This window comes from Cinclus cinclus, chromosome 1, assembly GCF_963662255.1.
Source record: "Cinclus cinclus chromosome 1, bCinCin1.1, whole genome shotgun sequence".
In the NCBI taxonomy this organism is placed as follows: Eukaryota; Metazoa; Chordata; class Aves; order Passeriformes; family Cinclidae; genus Cinclus; species Cinclus cinclus.
The window spans coordinates 42,947,503-42,968,315 of NC_085046.1; the positions used below are offsets into that span (position 1 = coordinate 42,947,503).

A 20,813-nucleotide genomic window follows, 5' to 3' on the forward strand; every position below is an offset into this window, starting at 1 on the left:
AATTCTAGTTAAATAATAGCTCTTTACATTCACCTGCCTTGCCAGAGGGAGAAATTGGAGGGCTCAAAGATTCCACTCCATGCTATATATGGGACACAGAAGTTGAGTACAAATGTGAAATACACTTTTCATTTCACGAGTCCCCTGAAAAGCACTAACCCTAGAAGGGGAGAGAGGCAGGAGGAGACAACTTCATAGGTCACTCTCAGATTTCTCTAAGCACAACAGACTCCACCCCTTTTAGCCCCATATCTACTTTATCAACACATCCAGCCAGGGACCTTGATGTGCAAAATAGCTGAAAGCTACCCTCAGGATGAGAGCAAGGCAGCTGGTCTGTGGGATCTGGAGTCTGTGCTTCATGTTCTGTCTTTTCTGCATCTTTCTCCGCCAAACAACAGCTAAAAGAAAACTGAAGTTTGTGTCCCTAGTAAGTATGGGCAAATGAAATTTCTTCAAAACCTGTCATTCACTACTCTTCTTTTACTCTAGGGTAGGGAGGAGGGGGCACCTTTTCAAATACCTAAATGCTTCCTCCGCATTGAAAATTTATTATTGCATTGTCCAAAAAAAAAAAAAAATATATATATATCTCCACTTGAAATAAGATTTTATAATTTTGTCTCATTTGTGTACTCCTAGATGATATTACTTTCTGGATGGATATAGAAAGCTTATTTTATAGCACTAAGTAAAAAAATAACAAAGGATTCTGTTTTTAAATGTAAAAGTGGATTTCATAACTAAATATCAACTGTGCAAAACCCTCTTTACCATGGAAGCGTTTCCTCTTTTCCAGTGGCTTCAATGGATTAACATGCAAAGTAAATTTCAGTATGTGAAACTCAAACAAGTGTACAATGACATTGAACAAGCAACACAGAAACCAGCCCTGTGCAGCTAATGCTATTTGCAGTGATTATGATGTACCATTTGTTTGCAGGAAGCCTGAGTCTTATTCTGAACATCACACACACATATAAATAATTCATATAATTTTTGTCTGGCAGGCTTTTTTAAATTCCATTTCTCCCTGTTTGGATTGAGAAATTTTAAAAAAAAATCTGCTGTAAAATTTTTAAAATCATATGGCACATATCTACAGGGATTATGCTGCAAAGCATACGAAGCAAAGAACTCACCGTATGAATGAAGAAATCTGATGTAGCTAGATAAATGCATCTTATAGCTGAGGTGAAATTCCAAAACAGGGTCAATGTTTTCAGAGGAACAGTTTAGCCTGTATTTACATATTAGATAACATTTTTATTGCTCTTATGATGAAAAAGCCAACATAGGACTTTTTAAGACTAATTTCTGCCAAGTAAGAGAACTCCACAGCAGTCAGCCACAGAACTGTTATCTTGAGTAATAGTTTGGGTTTTTTCCTCCTGAATTACAACTTAGTCATACCAAAATATTAATGTTCAAGTATCTCTGCAAAATTACTTACATGCTTCTGTTTTAATTCTATCTAGTTAATATTATGATCTATACTTCCTAAAATATATAAAACATCTTTAAAATATAATTGGGTATCCTGTACTTTTTATAACTTGCAAAAATTTATTTGAGCTAATTTATTCTCAAATGTCAAGAAAAAACCCCAGTTATATTTGTCTAAATAAATTCAACAGGAAATGTAGCTATCTAGACTTAAGGCAAGCACCATTAAGATACTTAGCATCTGTCAGATACAGTACTCACTGTCATTGCATATTCCTTGTGACTACACTAATTATAATCACCTCAAAACATACCAGTAACACAAAAGCAATTTCATCTATTTTATCAGGTATTTCGCCATGGTGATCACACCCCACAGGAGTTTTATCCAACTGATAAGCACAAAGAAAGTGCAAGACAACAGGGATATGGCCAACTTACCAAGGTGAGTTTGTTTACCTGGGCTAAGAATGGAACTATTGGAAGACTGTGTGTTGATATTTGGGGGTGGAACTTTGCTTTCACTTGGAGAAAGCCCTAATTAAGTTGCCATCTAAGATCAGCCAAAGAACTTACTAGGAGAATAGAGCAACAGAACTCATGAATTTTAAACTAAACTGAATCAGCCTGTTCTGGTCCACTGTCAGCATGTGTTGAGCTTTTTGACTGCAGACTAGGGTCTTCTGGGAGGAGCCAGGCACTGGTGACCATTTGGGTTCACCTGAGACCATGCAGGAAGGTTTAACCATCAGTAGCATAAGGTGATGGAAGCGCTCACAGACACAACCCTCTCTCAACAAGTGTTTCCTAACCCATGAACTGTTAAAACCAGTCCTAGCAGTAACTTTTCTCAAGCTATGCCCAAGAAAGTTGATTTAAAACTCAGCTATTTTAGTGCAGATGTTTGTGGAATCAGCTGTTGGTAGTAAACAGAAGCAGATGAAGCAACCACAGGTACTGACTGTATCAGAGAGATGCTGTGCCTGCCTTCACTGTAACTTCTATTAGCTGCCACCTCTTACAGATGGAGCCAAGGGTGAACTATACTATCAGACTGTAGGGCAATATTTGGGCACTGAGTGGTTTTAACCCCACTTCTGCTCCCCTCCCACCAGAAGTACCCACTGTGTCTGGGTGCTTGTGCTTCATTCCTTTTTCCCCAAGATAAGTTATTTGGATGGAAAAAGCTGCTAGTTATTCGCCCAGCACTCAGAACTAGGCAGTCTTCCTGAAGCAGTTTAGAATTGCCTGAAGTCTGTTTCTCCCAGATAAATGGCTACAGCACATGGGAAGGCACACTGTGAGGTGTGCCTCTCTGTTAGCCACACACACCTTATGTCCAGTGGGTCTCTCTCCCTAGGGGAACTTGCCAGGTCTCCACCAAAGTCAAAACAGAACAAACTTCCTGAGACGTTCCTCCTCCCCACTGCTCTTAGGAGGCAAAACTGATCTCAAAAGCAAAATCAGGCCTATTTCTGCTCATGTCAACTCTCTTGAAGAAACAGGAGGAGCAGACCAGCTCCACAACCCAGCTGTGACTCAATCATTCCATATAAACCCTATGCAAGTTCAGCAATCCATGCCAGCTTGCTCCAGGGCATAGGAGACTTCAAGACCCAGGAGTCAGGACTCAACAACATGCATATTAGGCAAGTTGGGGCAGAAGCCTATACCACACATATATCCCAGGAAACTGGATGCACAATTCCATCAAGAGAAAGAGGTAATCACATGCACTCACAGTGCATTCTGAGTAACTTGGTCTGACCTCATTGCTGACTTGGCTTTGAGCAGAAGGTGGGACTAGAGACTTCCTAAGGCCCCTTTCAGCCTGAATTATCCTCTGGTCCCACAGCTTAGAAAATTGCTTTAGGAAGCAATGAGTAATCACTGTACTTATGATCCCAGTGTACAGTAATGATTACATGAGCTACGTGGAATATATTTAAATTTAGGCCAGGGAACACCAGGTACAAGTAAAAAGATGGCACTATAGAGACTATTACAGGGACACTGTAATAGTGTGATTGTGGTGGAGTCACCATCCCTAGGGGTGTTTAAGGAAAGACTGGAAATTATACTTAGTGCCACGGTCCAGTTGACATGGTAGCAAGAGGTAATAGGTTGGACTCAATGAACTCAAAGGTCATTTCCAATCTAACTAATTCCATGATTCTGTGATTCATATGTCACGTGTTCACAAAATTATGTAGGTAAGTGTTCAGCTAAGAGCTACTAAAATGTTGGGACCAGAAAACCTATTTTCCTTTGAGTGTAGAGAAGTGTCCTCAGTTTAATTTAACACAGAGATAAAGTGACTTGATTCCATTTTATGGATTATTATTTAACTGTGAATAAGATCTGTGATGGTGAATGTTATTTAAGAGTGTAACAAGATTCAGTGACTGAAAGTTGGGAACATAATCAGGAAAGAAGCAAAAATAGAATGTTTCAGACTGTTGATAATAACTAACTACTGCAGGAACATGCCCGAAGGCTTGGAGGACTTTTATTTCAAGTCTTCTATTCTGAAAAACTAGACCTTGCCCAGGCTAAAACTATAGCCCTCATAAGGAATCACTGGTGATACTCTATGGGATTCATATCCTGGATGTGTCTTCATGGACAGGTGGCTGCTCTGTCTGTAATCCCACTTAATCAGCTCTGAGACAGCAATAGAGTAGAAACTAGACAGATGGTGTTGGAACATCTCTATGCCTACTTTAAGTCTCACAAGCTCAGATAAACATACACATAGCTTTCCATAGAGCAAAATACAAAACTGCATTCACCAGGAGTCATAGCTAACATTATCAAAACCACACATGCAGCAACTTTGCTACTTTTTTCTCATGTCTTCTTTTCTACTTCACATTGTAAAGGAAAAAGGTCTTTATTAAATTAATATCAAATATTACTACATTCTTTTTTTTTGGTTGTAGGAATGGATGCATAGAACACTTCTTTAGCCTCTTACACTCTTGTGTTGCTTCTACAGCTTGGCATACAACAACAGTATGAGCTTGGCCAGTACATGCGGAGGAGATACTCTCATTTCCTGAGCGTTGCATACAAACAGTGTGAGGCAAGTACTGGATCTGGGCAGGAGGATATTTTTCATGGTTGTTAATGGGACTTCCTGGATGCATAAGTGTCTAAACCTCGTGCAGTTGGAGAAAAATTAATACCAATTGAAGTCTTTGTAATTCCAAAGTACCCCTGAAACTGTGGTTCAGCTTTTATCCTGATGGTTAACTGAAAACCACAAGAAAGGCTTTTTAGGCTGCACATCTGGTTCAGTTCCCTCACTGCTGTATGGGAGGCCATCTATGTCAAATACCTCCAATGCTACACTTTCACTTGGAAAGAAGATACAACTCAGTTTTCATTTATGTTCCAGCTTTTCAGTACACATATGATGTCCCAAAGGCTAGAGGGTCAAATAGAGTCAGTCTTATGCTGTCTACTAGGATTCCTAAGATAAATGTTACCATGCTGCATCTCAGTTGACCTGAAAAACCTTATTCCAGCTGCGGTTTTTCTCCCTCCTCCTTCTTTCTCATAGTCCTTCTTCATGCCACTCCATTTTAATGACAACTTCCCTTGTACCAGCCCCTTTATTCCTACCAAGAATATAGCAAACCTAATGGAAGAAATTACCTTCCAAAATGTTTTTTGTTTTTTTTTCTTCTTTCAGATTTATGTTCAAAGCACTGACTGTGATCACACACTTATGAGTGCTCAGGCAAGTCTTGCTGGATTGTACCCACCAACACAGGGCCAGATTTGGAATCCCAGAATCCTTTGGCAGCCAATTCCAGTTCACACGGTGCCACTGTCACAAGACAATGTGAGTATAAACTAGGGGCATCTGTTTTCCCTTAATCATTAGTAAAGTAAAAAGGATATGAAATGAGGGTACAGCAAACAGTGCATGGTAAATACAATGAAAAGTACATTAGTACAAGCATTGTGCAGAAAGGCCTAACAAGCTGAACAGAAGAAAGGATTGGCAAGTATTTTCACAGGAATGGACTTATTGTCAGAGACACAATCTTAACAACAGAGGAAGATAAATGGGAGTACTGGTTATAAAGAAATAGAGTTAATTTTTAAGGTGAGTAAATTGCTGTAGAAGCAGATTAATCCCAATTTTAAGGCAAACATGACTTTCTTTGTGTGAGAAAACATACTTAATCTCTCTAGTGCTTCAGTATTGCTTAGTCCACAGACAACAGAAAAGACAAAAGCATAATTCTGTGACTTACACTGTGGTGAGAATTGAGTTACAGGATTGTTTTTCATGCACTTTGCAGGTCAGTGCATACACTTAGAGGATTGGTGAAAAAAGTAAAAGGGAAAAGGAAGGGGGACTCAGAGCGTTAAGCATGAGTTCATAGGGCAATGTATTTATTCATCTCCCTTCCTCAGCTCCTCACTTGGGAGCTGTAAGGAATCCTGTGGATAGCAGCTCTGTAGCCTGCACACAGTCGTCTAGAGGGGAAAGCTGTGCAGCTGACTGGAACTGGAATGTCCCGTGTGTGGAAAATCTGTGATAAAAAGTTAAGATCAGGAGTGTGCAGTATGAGTCCTGGTTTGCAAGAGCAAGTTTGCACATGTGATGCAAGATAAATTGTGTGGGCTTTACAAGTCTGCTTAGCACAGTCTGTGATGATAAGGGAATCAGGTCAGATAGGCCATGGAGCAGTGGTTCTCACCGCAGAGTGATGAGAATGTGAATATGGGAGGCATGGAGACATGTCTTCCCCTTCACACACACAGCCAGGCACAGAGTCAGGAGCTGCTTCTGACACTGTCACAGGTTGGGATATCCCAGCAGACAGTCAAGAATACCTGGCCAGTATCAAGAGAGATGGTAAACTCAGCAAGCAGATGCTTTACCTCAGTCACATCTAGGAGAGCAAGTAAGTTATTTCAAACAAATCATAAAGTCATGAACACATGCACAGTTTTCATACTTTTTCATCTATTGTTATTTTAACTTTAGCCTGTATATGTAGTAAGGATGAATAAACCTGAGACCACATGTATCCTACAACACAAAACAAGTGCCCATAATTTATTGGTGAAGTCATGACTGCTCATGAAACTATGGCTATAATTCACAAATACCATCCTATCTTGTGAAATACATAGATGGTATTTTTAAAAAGATTGAGGACTGCTGTGAAGCAAAACTCTCAAGTTCTTTTCAAACTTCTTTTAATATTGGGACTATATACATGGAGCTACATTACTGGGAAAAGGACAAAACAACACATTAGAGAAAAGCACTAATAATATCTCAGTTTCAAATTTTGACTTTTGTTTAAAATTTAACACAGAGAACAATAATAAACTCAATTTAGATTACATATATAAATACATATAAATGAAATAACAAGTTCTTAAGCTATTCCAGTCATATGTAACCTCTAACCTTCATATATCTTAGATTAATGAAAGACAAAACAGAGTAACAGAAAATTCACAGGTTTCTGCAATTTAGCTGAACTGTGCTACAATTTAGCTGAATTGTTTCTACAATTTAAATGAAGCTGCATTAAGTAGACTCAGTACAGCTGAGTATGCACAAAGATTCCTATTGCAGTCCAGCTGCTGCTTGGTAATTTGTTGTAAAAATGTGATGGTGTGTTTAAAGAAAGACTGAACAAAACGAATGAAATCATCCTTGGAGAAGCTAAGAACAAAGGAGTTCATGAGGGCTGGTCTTAGTCTTTTGTCAAAGGACAAATTTCATCTTGTGTAAATGAATCCTTTAACTTTGAACTACTGCAGCTATTACTCCTCTGAACATTTAAAGATTATTTTGTATGTAGTCATCAGTATGACTCCTAGAGTCCTGAAGATGAATGTCCTTGAAACTACATTCCCAAATTATTTTTCAGCTTGTCCTAACCAGTGCAGCCAATCAGAACAGCAATCCTGCAAGGGTATGTTGTATTGCAGAACAAGATGCACCTTGCCTAACTAGGATTTTGCAATTTTTCTTTCCAGTTGCTATACCTACCTTTCTCACACTGCCCAAAACACAAGGAACTTCTGAGAGAAACCTTTGCAACAAGGGATTTCCAAAGGCAATTCAAGCACTACAAGGTGAAGCATTTTCAGTTCTGGAAATCTAGTTAAAGTGTGCCACTTTTTCAACGTTATCTAACATGTAGGTTTAAAAAATAGCAGTTAATATGTTCCTTTCAGATCTCTAATCTTCACAGTGGGTGTAGACAACATACCCAAAAAACAATTACAACATTACAGATCCAGCTGGATTGGGCTATTCCCAACAATTGAAAATGTCAAATCATAGAAAAGATAAATTATTGACCTACTTGCCAAAACTTAGTTTCTAGGAGACTAGACCCGAAAAACCTGAGATAAAATTAGTGTCAATGCCTCTCAAATTATTCCAATACAGTCTCTGTTTACTCCCATGTAAAGCAACTCCTCCAACATCTCTGTGAGTTCAGATTAATTTTCTCTGCTCAATTCCCCAGAATTTCTATAACAGTCTCAGTGTTCTCCTCAAGTACCTATTAATGTTTCCCACCCAAAACCTTAATTTAGGTGTTCTCTTGTGTTTTGTGCTTCTTCATACAGTATCCTTTCCTTTCTTTCTCCACCATCAAAACCCTGCATGACTATACAATCACGTTTATTCTGCTGTAACCTTCCTTCTCACACATGTATTCAAAAGGACACTATGAACCTCACCTGTTTTTCTATTATCTTTCACCGCTGACCTCAATCATCCATCTGTGGCTCTGCATCTGGGTATTATGTGCAAGTAAATCAAAATTCCCATTTTATAAAATTTACATCATATCTCTCCTTCTTCTGAGTACCAATATCAGAATAATTCTGTTGATCACACTTCTTTTAAGCACTTTTTGGATTCCTTCCAGACTTCCTCATATATCTGTGCTCCCTCTACTTCCTTCTAAACACTTCCACCAAGCATAAACAATCACCATACTTCAAATCTGAACTAACATCACCAACCTTGTCTAAATGAATAGGCCAAATTCTCTTACATCTAGGCAATGGTTCATTGCTTAAGTGTGAAGTGCAAAGACTGTCTTCTTTCTAAAAACTCATATGTACTGGTATGACAATAGGCAGAAATCATATAAAAAGGCCCTCAGTACTACAAGTTTGGGGTTTTCTTGTATTCCAGCAATTTCTGAAGTTTTTAGCTGCTCATACAGGATATCCATTGAAGAAGTTGACTACTGAAAGGATTTGGAAGCTCTCTGACACTTTACAATATGAGGTAAATAGAATCATAGAATCATTTAGGTTGGAAATGACCCTTAAGATCTTTGAGTCCAATAGAAATTCCTACACTTCCTTCAACCTGGGATTTTTATTTGGTTTATTTTTTTTTATTGTAAGTCATAAAAAGATTGTAGGTCCATGCTTCAAATTTTTTTTAAACACAGGCTATTTTCAGCTTCTTTCCCAGAAACCCTCAACATCAAACTTACAACTGAAAATCCTGTACACACTCTATGTGTGAGACTGCTGTAGGTCATCCACCACTGTAAAGAACAAAAACTAATGGACTTTCATATTCAAGATCCAGTCAGTGACTGCATATGGAGATTTAAGCAAAAGCATACCTTTGGATAAAATTGTCTTGTAACTCCTCCAGACCAACACACTGGGATACACAGGGATAAAAATATGTTGCTGGCAAAGAAGCATAAGCATCCTTCCAGTAATATTTTATGCAAATTGTATAAGCAAGAGAAGTCATTATTTGTACATGGCCAGCAGTGGACAGAGTGTATTTTCAGGAATTAAGTAGCCATTGGAATGACACAAATTGCTATTTGTGCAAGTTTGGGAGCTTGTTCTAAGCAAAGGTACCAGGTATATCACAAAAAAATCATGGTTTTTATAACAAAAAGGGTATTGTGGTGCCAAAGTGGCGTGAGTATCTGGGTTCCACAGTCTGGAAATGTCATGATTTGAAAAAATCCTGACTGCCCTTAATTTAGCAGGGAGTTCCACCTCAAAGTCTAGACTTATTTCATCTGACACAACTTAAGATTGCAGTCTTGTGTTAAAAAGTTATTTTTGAAGGCAGCTTTTGCTACACTTTCATGCATAACTATTCATAAATTTAAATATAAATGACAAATTGGTTGTCAGTACTGGGATATTAGTGAGGGAGTTTTAAGGTGGATTTCAGAAGCAACATGAAATATTTTACAGGGTGTGATACTATTGAGTTTACCTTTATTCCTGCAGTTTTTGCATAAGCCCAACTTTGATCAAAGCAGACTTGAATAGAATGTTAGCCACAGCCTTAAGTTAAATGAAACATTAACATGTTGGGACATCTCAGTGTAATTTCAGTGAAGTCACCCTTCTATGTTTTCCAAATGCAGGATCACAACTTTCTATTTCAATAGTTAAATCATTTTGAGAACCTGTGTCACCAGAAAAATATGCAAAACCACAGCTCCCATCAAAAATCTAGCTAAACACCAGAATTAAAAAAAAAAAAGTGTTTTTCCTTCTAGTGTTAAATTTGATGAGCCTTGGTCTTTGAGACTACTGACTAAGGACTCTGAGGGTATCAATTAAGACATCTGCCATAAAAGCCTTTCTCATTTTTCAAGCATACAGAGAGAGCGTCCTTAGTTTTTTAATACAATTCATGGAACTACAGTATCACACATCTCTCTGTATTTGTTACTTTCAGCTAAGTGTTATCTGACTTTCAGGTAACTTGGAGACTGAGGTGTTTGCTTGCCTACAGACCATCCTAAATAGCATGCAACCAGCCAATTCTTTCCTCAAGATATGTATCCCATTTATTAAATGAGAAATGGATAACATTGTGATCTGAGCTGGTTTAACCTAGCATGTTCCATTGTTTTCTTGTTTAAACAAACCCTTAAAGTAGTTGACATTTTCCTTTGAGCTCACTTGTTACAAGAACACTCCTTTTGGTGAGCTCAGTCCAAATGTTAGGTTGCTCTAAAGGAAATTTTCTAACCTTGTTAAACAGGAATTCAGAGTAGTGCAAATCAGGAGCGTTGTACATATCTTCCCTTCTCAGAGTTGTGATCACTAATATACCTTTGCATCCCCAAGGAAAGACTAGTCCATTCCACTTTAGCTTGAGGTCTGTGGCAGTATCCAATAGACCATAATAGGTACAAATGTCATTTATATCTCATCCTTCTATATCTACCCTATACTTGGGTACATCCATACTACAGCTATACATATTCCTATTTGATCTCTGTATTCCTCTTGCACCTGAGAGCTACCAGCCCTTAAAATCCTGAATTTTATATAGGCTTTGTTTCAGTAAAACTATATCCCAGCACATGACTGAAAAAGTCATATAGTGATTTTTTTTTTACCTGACAAGATAAAAAATGCCAGTTGCTTTTTGTGTAATTTTTAGCATTATATTTCCTCTTCTTGTTGAATGCTGCCTTTCAAATTTCTTTCAAGCACTATGATTCTATAAATAGAAATGCTACAGCTGTCTAAATGCAAAATACAGTAACAATTTTATTACAATGAGAAAATGTTACTGGAGTGAAACATTCAGAATTTGTTCTGAGAAGTATTTTGTGCCAGAACAGTTAGTAGCATGAATCAGTAAGAAAATCACCATGTTTTCTTTCTTTACTGTAGGATATCAACAATTACACTTTACCTGTTTGGGCTACTCATAGTGTCAGGACCAAGCTGATAAAACTGTCAGAATTGTTATTGCAGGCGGAATTTGGGTTCCACAAACAAATGCAAAAATCACGTTTGCAGGGAGGTAAGATGAATTCTTATCCCACTTAAAACCGAAAGTAGGATGGGAAAGAAGAAAAGGTATATGACAAACATTGCTGCTGATTCCATAGTAGAATGGGGAAAGATGCTATTACGGGGATATTGGCGGGCAGCACTGAAAGATGTTTGATTAATGGGAAGGGAGATGGTGTGCATATTAATTGTGAATATTTTAATTAATGTTATAACTGAGGTATCATTTTGGTATCACCACTGTATAAGAAATTCAATATAACACACAGATTCTTGTTGAACTGACTCAAGTCTGAATGTAGTGTAAGTCTCCACGTGTAACTTATTTTAAAAATATATTATTTGTAGTAATGTCTAGAATGGAGACTTTGTTGCCTAACTGTCTCCCTATTCCACCAAAGACTCTTCTACTGAGAGTCCTAAAATGAGATTACTAAACTGCTTCCAAAACTTACTCTGTCCTAAAAACAATGGCTGAAATTGGAAAACATTTTATATGTTTAATGACTCATTCTCTTCCATTCATCCACTGTCATCTTTTAAGCCTCTTTTTTGTTTTATATGGGCAGTGTACAGGCTGGATCTGTGAGCTGGAAGACAAATAAACATATAAGCATGAATCAATTTGTTGCATTTTTCAAAGCTCCAACTAGCAAAACTTGGCACAAAGTTAAAATCTCTGTCCTTGCTTTACTAACAATTGCTATGAAAAATGTGCCAAGAGCTAAAGACTAATTCTGTCTAATTTGCTAGCTGGTACACTTCTACTTTTAATATTTTAATTTGCCGACATGCCAACCTTATATTAACATACTAGCACAGCCATTGATTTAAATCAAGTAGTTTGTCTTACAATTTTTCAGCAGTTAACATTAACAAAATACAGAGAGACACACAGCTTATAAAGCCCCAGAACCCAGAGGATATGCTCTTTCTTTATTCTCTGGAAAGCAGGAAATCAATCAAGCTACACGCACAATGGGGATAGTATTCATTACTGTGCTCTTCTTGCACTGTTCTGCTGGCACAAAGTAACTGTGAATGCCCTGTTTGAAGCTGTTGAGGCTATTAGGGATCCCCAAAACATTTTACACAGGAGTAAAATAGGGCCAATGTTCATTTGAAAGATACTGTCACTATTAATCAAGGTGCTCTGCACAAATTACCAATTAAGTCAATTGAATACATCTGGTGCATTTAGTGACAGATTGCTAAAATGGCAACAATCAATACAAATGTTAACACAAGCATCTGTTTCATTGTCCCTGCTTTCCCATCTTTTTCAGGTATTCTTTTAAAAAGTATTCTAAAGCATATCTTAGATGCTACAAAGCCTTCATACCATCAAAAAATGGTTATGTATTCCACGGTGAGTGCTTTCTCCTTCTCTTGTGTTTCCTTTCTGCACTTATTAAATACAGTGAAAACCATGAAATTGTATTTACCTCCTAAAATACAGCTAGAAGCATTTTTTATTTGGTTAACCTTAAATATATTCAGGTTTTAATTTTTTTTTTAATGAACAGATACTACTTCGAAACCTGAAGCATTCCATTTTCCACTTCACATCATGGTTTGATTCATTGTAATAATGTTTTGATTGAGCAGGGATCTGGAAACACCATGCCTCATGTTTTATTAGACCTGGGTCACAAAGTTAATTTAAAGTAAAATCTCCTTCTTCCTGTATCTTTTCAAGTGAAAATGGGGAAAACAAAAAAAAAAGAAAAAAATTAAGTTATACTTTTAGAAGGCTTTGTGAAGGCAGTTACTCAATTGTGATCTTATATTTTTGTTTACAATGTGCAAATGTTGTCATTGGAGGAGGAAATTTTTGGGTTGCTCTCATGAGAAAGCTCCTGCCTCTAAACTGCAGTTATATCATGACCTATTGGGTATATGTCAGCTAAAGAGCTTACTGATCAGATCTTAAATACTGTTTACTTACATGAAAAAACACTAGTTTTTTTGAAAGAAGTTTTAACAGCTCCTATTAATTTTGAAGGAGCTGCAAGTTACTAAAATATCTTAAATATTTACATTTATGTATACTTTATACATGCGGCACTTCAGTTTATATAGCCAAAAGGAAGAGTATTTGCTCAACAGTGCAGAGGGCAAGTATTAATGAGGCCACACAAGTAATGTTAATGTTGAGTGGACAGATAATGTGCAGGAAATATTGTTAAATAATAGCTTCATGCAATCATTTTCAGTAGACCTTTAATTAAAGGTTTCCTCTGTTCACAGCATGCAGCCACCATTGCAGCCTTACAGATGGCACTCAATGTCTTCAATGGAAAATTGCCTCCTCATAGTGCCTGCCATTTTTTTGAACTTTACCAGGAAAAAAATGGGCAAGTATCTGCAAGCTATAATGCTAATGCACACTTTTCTTAAAAAGGAATTTTCTGATGCCCAAGACTAATTAAATCGGATATGTGAGGTTCACTGTTCAGGAAAACATTACAAATTGATTTTAATTATTGTAATTCCATTCAGTTTAGTAGTCAGTAGCAGAATAAGCCTGAAATATTTATGTATGTATGTATGTATGCATGTATGTATTTATTTACTACAGTTGTGAGAGGTTTTACTCCATCTATTTAACTCCTTAGCAAAGACAGCAAACTACATGCAAATTGGTGTTGACCCCCCGTTGCTTAAAAAGCTCTCTTCAGAGTACTAATTATATTAGTAAATCATAAACATATATTAGCAACCAGACAACCAACCTGGCTAAAAGTTTGTCCACAAGAACAATAACTGCAGCATGGAAAGGCTGCTGGGTTTTGCACACCTAACTTTATTTTGACCCTGCTCTATTTTGAAACAGTCAATACACCATAGAGATGTACTACCGGAATAATTCTTTGAGGGAGCCTCACCCCCTCACTCTCCCTGGCTGCAAATTTCGCTGTCCCCTGGAGAGATTTACTCATCTGCTCTCTCCCATCCTCGTACACTATTGGACAAGAGAATGTAGACTGTAGGACATCAAAAAAGGTAAGCTAAGTGCTTTGGGCACATGTACCCAAAAGTAAAGTCAGGATTACGTCTTGAGCCAGCAGGTCATTTGAAGTGACAATCATTTTCATAAGGTTCTGCTCTGAAATGAAAAATACACATATTCAGGAAAAGAGAATTGTACCCATGGCTGTCATTTCTACTCCATCAATACATTTATCTATTCCAGACCAACTTTCTGGCAAAATGAAATCAAGGGTGATCTGGCCTTACAGTACTGTTTTTCATGTCAGGTTTTTTGTTTTGATTTCATTTAGTAGGGTCAAAACCACCTTCAGTTACTGAAGAAGTACATGTAAATGCACTCACAACAGTCACCTTTTCTTCCCTAACTGCAGAGTATTTGCCCAAGCTGATTAAAAACAGTCAACAATTATGCATTCTCTTGATTTTAGCAGACATTCAGAGATCAAAACAGATGCATATCGAATTGTACACCAGATTGGTACTTACCAGAATATCAAACGTATACAGACACACATTGGTATACTAACTCATTCCCCCATAGATTGTCTATATCATCGTATTAGGATGTTTAAATTTCCATTTTGACCACTTACGATATTTAGTTTTGCACAATGAGGGAACTGGAATATTGAAATTTACATTGTCTTTTATCTTGCTCTGTATTACTTAAGGGAAATGAAAAGTTAAGAAACCTCCCTTTTCTAATGTTCAAATGTTGTATCCAACATTAAAAAATCCCGTATGGCTTTCTGAACCACTGATCTCAAGAAGAATTTGAATCATTGGAGATTATAAGAATGCAGACCAGCCAAGTCATCTGGTTGAAAATAATTTCCTGTTAAATATCTTGAATACATTAACAGAGTGGAGATAGTCTGACCAGAATAAATGAAAAATTAGCAAGTAATGATTCACTAAACAAATTTATTCACTGTAGTCATTGCTCACAAATCCTCAGGAAATATTTCAGGAAATTACCGCATTTAATTGCAAAGGTAATTTGGCAGAGGAAGGGGGAGGTTTTTTCTGATGAGGTTTTTTTCCAGCCACACTACTAATACAGTCATGGAAGAGAATGATAAATACTTCATGTTTATACTGTGGTGCTTAATAAGCTAAGATTTGTGGACACTAATCCCCCTTCTTCACAAAGCAAACTGTGTAACTGATCAGATAAATCAATGAAAATGTCTATCATGTATCAAAATTTTACACAAACAAAGACACAAATTAGGCTTCAGACTTTAACACAAAGGCTGTACTTTGTTTCAGTCCTCAAATTTTGCTGATGTAGAAGTTAGATGGTGTTCAGGCGTTTTACACCAAATCCAGCAACACTTCTTTCATTAGCAATCCCAAGTGCTGAAAACACATATGGACCACAAAAGAGATTACAATCAAACCTGATACTCCAATAAAAATATTTCCATATTGTCATATCAAAATGTGACACTTTCCACTATTTTGTCCTGGTTCAGAATGGACTGGTTGGGGTCATATCCTAATTTTTTGGACTATAATAGGAAACATTAATGTCATTTTTCCTGCAGGCAGTTTTAAACTCTTTGCTGTGCATGAGTGGCACCTGGGAAAAGACCAAGGCACACTGATCCACAGGCTGCACAGTGCAGCACACTGACAGACTGCCCTGTGCTAAGCCACTGTGCACTACCACTTCTCAATGAATGCAGACAGCCTGGAACAGCTGACTTTTAACACCAGGAGGCTAAATTAAGGAGAAGAATGATGCATAGACTTTGCAGGTCACAATTACACTTGACACAAACAACTGCAAAATTCCTGATTTCAGCTGTTTACAACTCTGTCAAAAATCATCTCAACTATTTTTCAGTACAAATGCATATGTTATTCATTTGATTATACATCCATGAGTGCATTTTATGAAGCTCACTCATAAATGTGAATTTTTTAAAAATAAAATGCAGGAGTATGACTGAGCTCAAAAGTGTAATTTATATAGATAGCTATGCTACAGGGACTCTCCAGCTCACAAACATAGAGATGTTTCTATGAAAATCTTGACTGAAGTCTTATAGAGAGGTTTTATGTCCCCACTACAAGGAAATAAGGGGTTTAGGCAAGAATTGTTATTATAGGTCACACACTACAATAGCAGTGTTGGAAGGTGGTTTAAATCAGAGTAAAGTTCCTCCACATCTCAGTGACCATAGGGTGAAACATAGGAAATTAATAAAGCTCAGCTTTATTTGGGAAGGAGGTAAAACTATGAGCTCTCCCTGTGCTCTTTTTGCTGCTTGGGAAGATTTCAGCATGGATTGACTCAACATTTCAACACTTTTCCTAATCCCATCAAAACAGGAGTAAATGTGTTAATTCCTCTCCACTTAGTCTGAACTGCTTACTTGTTGAGGTACTATTAACAGGTTTGCTATGCTTTTGGAGAATGTCACATGCTAAGACTGCATCTCTCCTTTTGTTTTACCTTTAGGTGTTCCCTCCGCTATCTTCAGCGTTGTTCACTTTATGAAAGAACTCTTCCCACACTATGATATGACTGTGGTCCAACATTTCTCTTTAAATTCCACCAGTATGACCAACTGAATCTCCTGATCTCTATCAAAAGAAAACATTCCTTAATACTACAAACAAAAATTCTAGAAAGCAGGGACTCATTCTTCATGAGTATTTGCTTTACTTTATCACCTGATAAAACCCAACTGCAATATGAAACCAGTGGAATTTTTCAACGCCTATTCTTTCCAAAGGGACTTTTGTCAGAACTAATTCAACTATATAATTAGAGTGTTTTGAAGGTCTTGATTTACAGCAAAATTGGAAAACACCTCTGAAGGACTGTTGCCATCTTTTGAAGAATGAGACAAGAACTTCCAGAACTGTCAATGGAAGCAATGCTTCAAAAGGAGACCCTAAAAGGAGTCATTCTACTGTCCTTAGACTTTATTTTATTCAAGAAGTAATGAATCATTTTACACAAACAGATCTCAGAAGCCACAAGAATTAGAACAATGCCTGCTTACTTACTTAAGAGATGTCCTTCTTCTTCTTCTTTTCTCTGCCTTTTACATGCACAAATATCCCATCTCTACATAGAAGGAAGATGAGTCTTATGGAAAACTTGTACTGTGAATCTAGACCTAAAAGGGGCCTAAAACCAGCCAGGCTAGCTACCATGAAGACCTAGAAACAGCTGGTTGATGCAACAAGGCTTTCAGATATTCTTTCCAAAGAGACAGCAAGGCCAAGTGTTCATTTTGGAAGAAAAATATTTTTTGGTTCCAAATAGCTTTTTTAACACCTTCCTTTTGTTATGTAACCTTGATTATATATTCTGATCTGATCATATAAAATCTGTTCTCCTGGGAAATCTGTAACAGCATCTCTGTTCTTGACATGAACAAAAAAATAGCAATACAAAATAAAAAAAATCAGACCTGCATGCAAATTAAAACACGCAGAATGCTGGGCAATCCTTCACTAGTTACATTTTCTAACATCACTATTGCAAAACCAGCTTGTGTTATTACTACAAAAGATGGATTGAACAATCAGATGCAACTAACTTCTGAAAACAGTATCTTTGTCTTCAGTGTCTTTGCTTGAAGAACTAGGATTTCTTTTTCTTTTTTTTTTCTCACAGTGGGCAGGACCTTTTGTGAACAGTCTTATTGCCCACGGTAATTTCAAAGAGAACTAGAGTAACAGATGAGATGAGGAAAATTTCACCATTCTGGCTTCCTTTCCTCAGATTAGGCTTTTAAAATGGATGCTAAATGTATGAAAAGTATATTCCTTACAGCATAAGTAGAAAACTGCTACTCCACCAGCTAAAAATGAATGAAAATAATAAAAAATATCTATTTTCCTTCTAACAAGAATCTAAGTTTCAGAATTCTCACAAATGCCTATTCTCTTCTTTGTGCTTCTTAAGCCACCATTGGAAATATAGTTCACCAGGAAAGTGTAGTTAGATTTCCAAAAAATGCAACCCCTTTTACCATAGCATCCAAAAAATGGTAGAAATGTTTTCTGACAATATGAGGCAAACAGTGCTACCTGATTCTTAATGCAAAAAAGAGCAAACTTGTTTATTCTGTATTACTTTAATGTCCCATAATGGGTACCAGAAGGAAGTCTTCCCAGGTCTGGCAGCCCTCACAGGAAAGTTAGTGCCAGCTCTTTAAGTTATTCATCTCAAAACTTCACTGATCATCACACCTCCCTTCCTAAGAAGAAATTAAAAAAAAAACAAACCTGCTAGATGAAAGCAAACAAAAAAGAAAAGCCAAGACTCCATCTTTATCAGTGTTAGACTTCTAACAGATTGTAGCCTTGGCTGTCAAAACCAAATTTCTAGGCACTTTCTCTTCTCAACCTGCTCCTGTTTCCTCCATTTTTGAACTTGTGCCAAATTGTGGTGTTCGAGCTGCTTTTAATATTTTGTTTGCCAGATGTTTAGAAGCGAAAGTTCAAGAGCTGTAAAGGGTAAGTTTCATGCTTCTCCCATCAAAGGTAAAGGTAACTTTTCTGTTGGTTTCCTGAATTGGAAAATACTCACATAGAAAATGTGATAGAGACCTGAGAGATTCCTCATTATTCTCCAGTCTCCAGTTCCCAGTTCCTCCTCTCCTTCCTAACCCAAATCCATGTCTGAAAAAATTTCAAAACCACATGAAGACCCTTTGTCCCAGAGATTTGCCTGGTATGGGGGACCATGGATCTGGATAGAACCTGGCCTCAGCACTGCAGGTCAGGTATGGAAGTGCATCCTATGTGAGGTCATTGTTACAACAGTGTAAGGTCCCCCTTTTCCATCACCTGTTCAGACAATGTCTTCTTCCATTCTACGTGCCCCAGTGCAGATTCCTTCAATAATCTAATTTCTGCTGAGTAAAATAAATTTCAAATTTAATTAACAAATGAAGACATTTCTAAATTACTTTATCCCCCTCTCCCTATTGAGCAGAAACCCTGTCATACACATTCTTTACAATATTTTTTGTTCTTAAGACTATCACTGTAGAAACACAGAAAGGAAGATTTCCTTTATTCTTTGATAACTCAGGGGGGAAATAAGCATCAGTTTATAAAGGCTGGAACAGAAAGCACAGATCTATTGTAGGAATATAAATTGGGATGTCAGTGAATGAATAATAAACTGCTCTAAATTATGTTTTCCTATAACTTCACCAGCTGACTGAATTTGAAAAATCTGTCCTACAGTCTTTTGCAGGTATAAAGTCATAAACAGGTTCATTTCAGTTCCTCTTAAAGAAGAAGGGAGTCAAAATGAGTTAAAAACCCATACAGTTTGGCTTTGGAATTATTTAGAACTCCCTCTCTTCTTTCACAAACAATGCTTAAACAGACCAGCCATATTTTAAAGTAGACTTGCTTCCTTAACCTGAATAGTCATAGATGCTCTAATATAGCTGGATATAATTTGTGATCACTATTTTTCCTTTCATATTCTGAAGCAATGTCATCAAAATGGGGAAGGAACAAGAGAAAAGCAACAGTAATTTTGTGCTGTTTGGGAAAGGTGGACAGCCTGAACTATCATTTTCATCAATTTCATCACCTCCATTTCTCTTTGGGTTATTTTCTGAGCTGGCTGACTATCAAAAATGAATGAAAGCAAAAAATCCCAAACGATCCAAACTCTGATCAAATTAATAAACTAATTTAGATTTGTTTCATGGTAGTACTAGAAGGCAACTTTCCTTCTTTTTATTTAATATTGATAGTACATTCCCAACATGTGGTAGACACAAGTTCAAATCCCTCCTTTAGCAAAAGGATTTATCTCCATCTCTTCCAGAAAATAAAATCACCACCAAATGGAGAGCTTCTTAGGGGAGAGAGAAGAGGAATAGTGCTTTCTGTCTCTTTCTTATTTGCAAATTCACTAGTTTGCAAATACCTGCAAATTAGGTTTCCCTTATCTCAGGCGAATATCTTAACCTCATAGGATCAAGAAGAAATTCTCTGGGTGCCCTGTAACCAGGTGCATATTACAGACTTGGGACAACTAAGAAATTACTAGAAGACAGTGAATAGATAGTGAGTAGATACTTTCTTCCCCCTCCCCACCCCCCACCTGCCTTAGATTAGAGACTTTGGGTTTAGGACATTTTTTTCTGTAGTGTAAGATATAGGTTCATGTTCTGTCAGCAGTACAAGTGAGTTCTTTCTGTCACAAATTCTTTCTGTCCCTTGTCCCTTCCCACTCCCCACAACTGGGTGGAAACACCCCCACACAGGACTGTGAGACAGTTTTGTTTTCCTTGTGTTTCAGAATGGTGTTTGTAAAATCTGTCACTTTGTTTACAGAAACAAAATCTTTCATTTTCTTTCAGTTTTTCGGCTCAAAAAACAAAAAATGCTTGGAAAAAAATAGGTTGGAGATTAATCCAAACTACGCTAAATTCTAATCTGCACATGCAGTCAGTAGCAGGACCTGAGCTGTTTCTCTGTGTAAGCAGCCTGGTACATGAGTGCTGGCAGCAGTTTCATACCTGGTGCTCTGACTGCAGTGAATTCCACCCTTTCAGGGTGTGAGGTTGTGC

General features: G+C 37.3%; 1 protein-coding gene across 1 annotated transcript; it reads left to right on the top strand.

Moving 5' to 3' along the window:
* The first annotated feature begins 316 nt into the window (after positions 1-316).
* On the top strand, positions 317-14,243 carry LOC134050343 (prostatic acid phosphatase-like). Its single transcript, XM_062503391.1, has 10 exons — positions 317-430; positions 1,796-1,891; positions 4,445-4,531; positions 5,144-5,296; positions 7,465-7,563; positions 8,642-8,737; positions 11,128-11,260; positions 12,537-12,619; positions 13,501-13,607; positions 14,087-14,243. Exons 1-10 carry the CDS (start codon positions 317-319, stop codon positions 14,241-14,243), a joined length of 1,125 nt encoding a protein of 374 aa, XP_062359375.1.
* The last annotated feature ends 6,570 nt before the right edge of the window (positions 14,244-20,813 follow it).

Excerpts from the sequence above, each read along its gene's own strand:
- LOC134050343 (XM_062503391.1), top strand. The coding sequence starts at position 317 with ATGAGAGCAAGGCAGCTGGTCTGTGGGATCTGGAGTCTGTGCTTCATG. Across the intron at positions 431-1,795 it reads AACTGAAGTTTGTGTCCCTA|GTATTTCGCCATGGTGATCA; the intron begins GTAAGTATGGGC and ends CTATTTTATCAG. Across the intron at positions 7,564-8,641 it reads GGCAATTCAAGCACTACAAG|CAATTTCTGAAGTTTTTAGC; the intron begins GTGAAGCATTTT and ends CTTGTATTCCAG.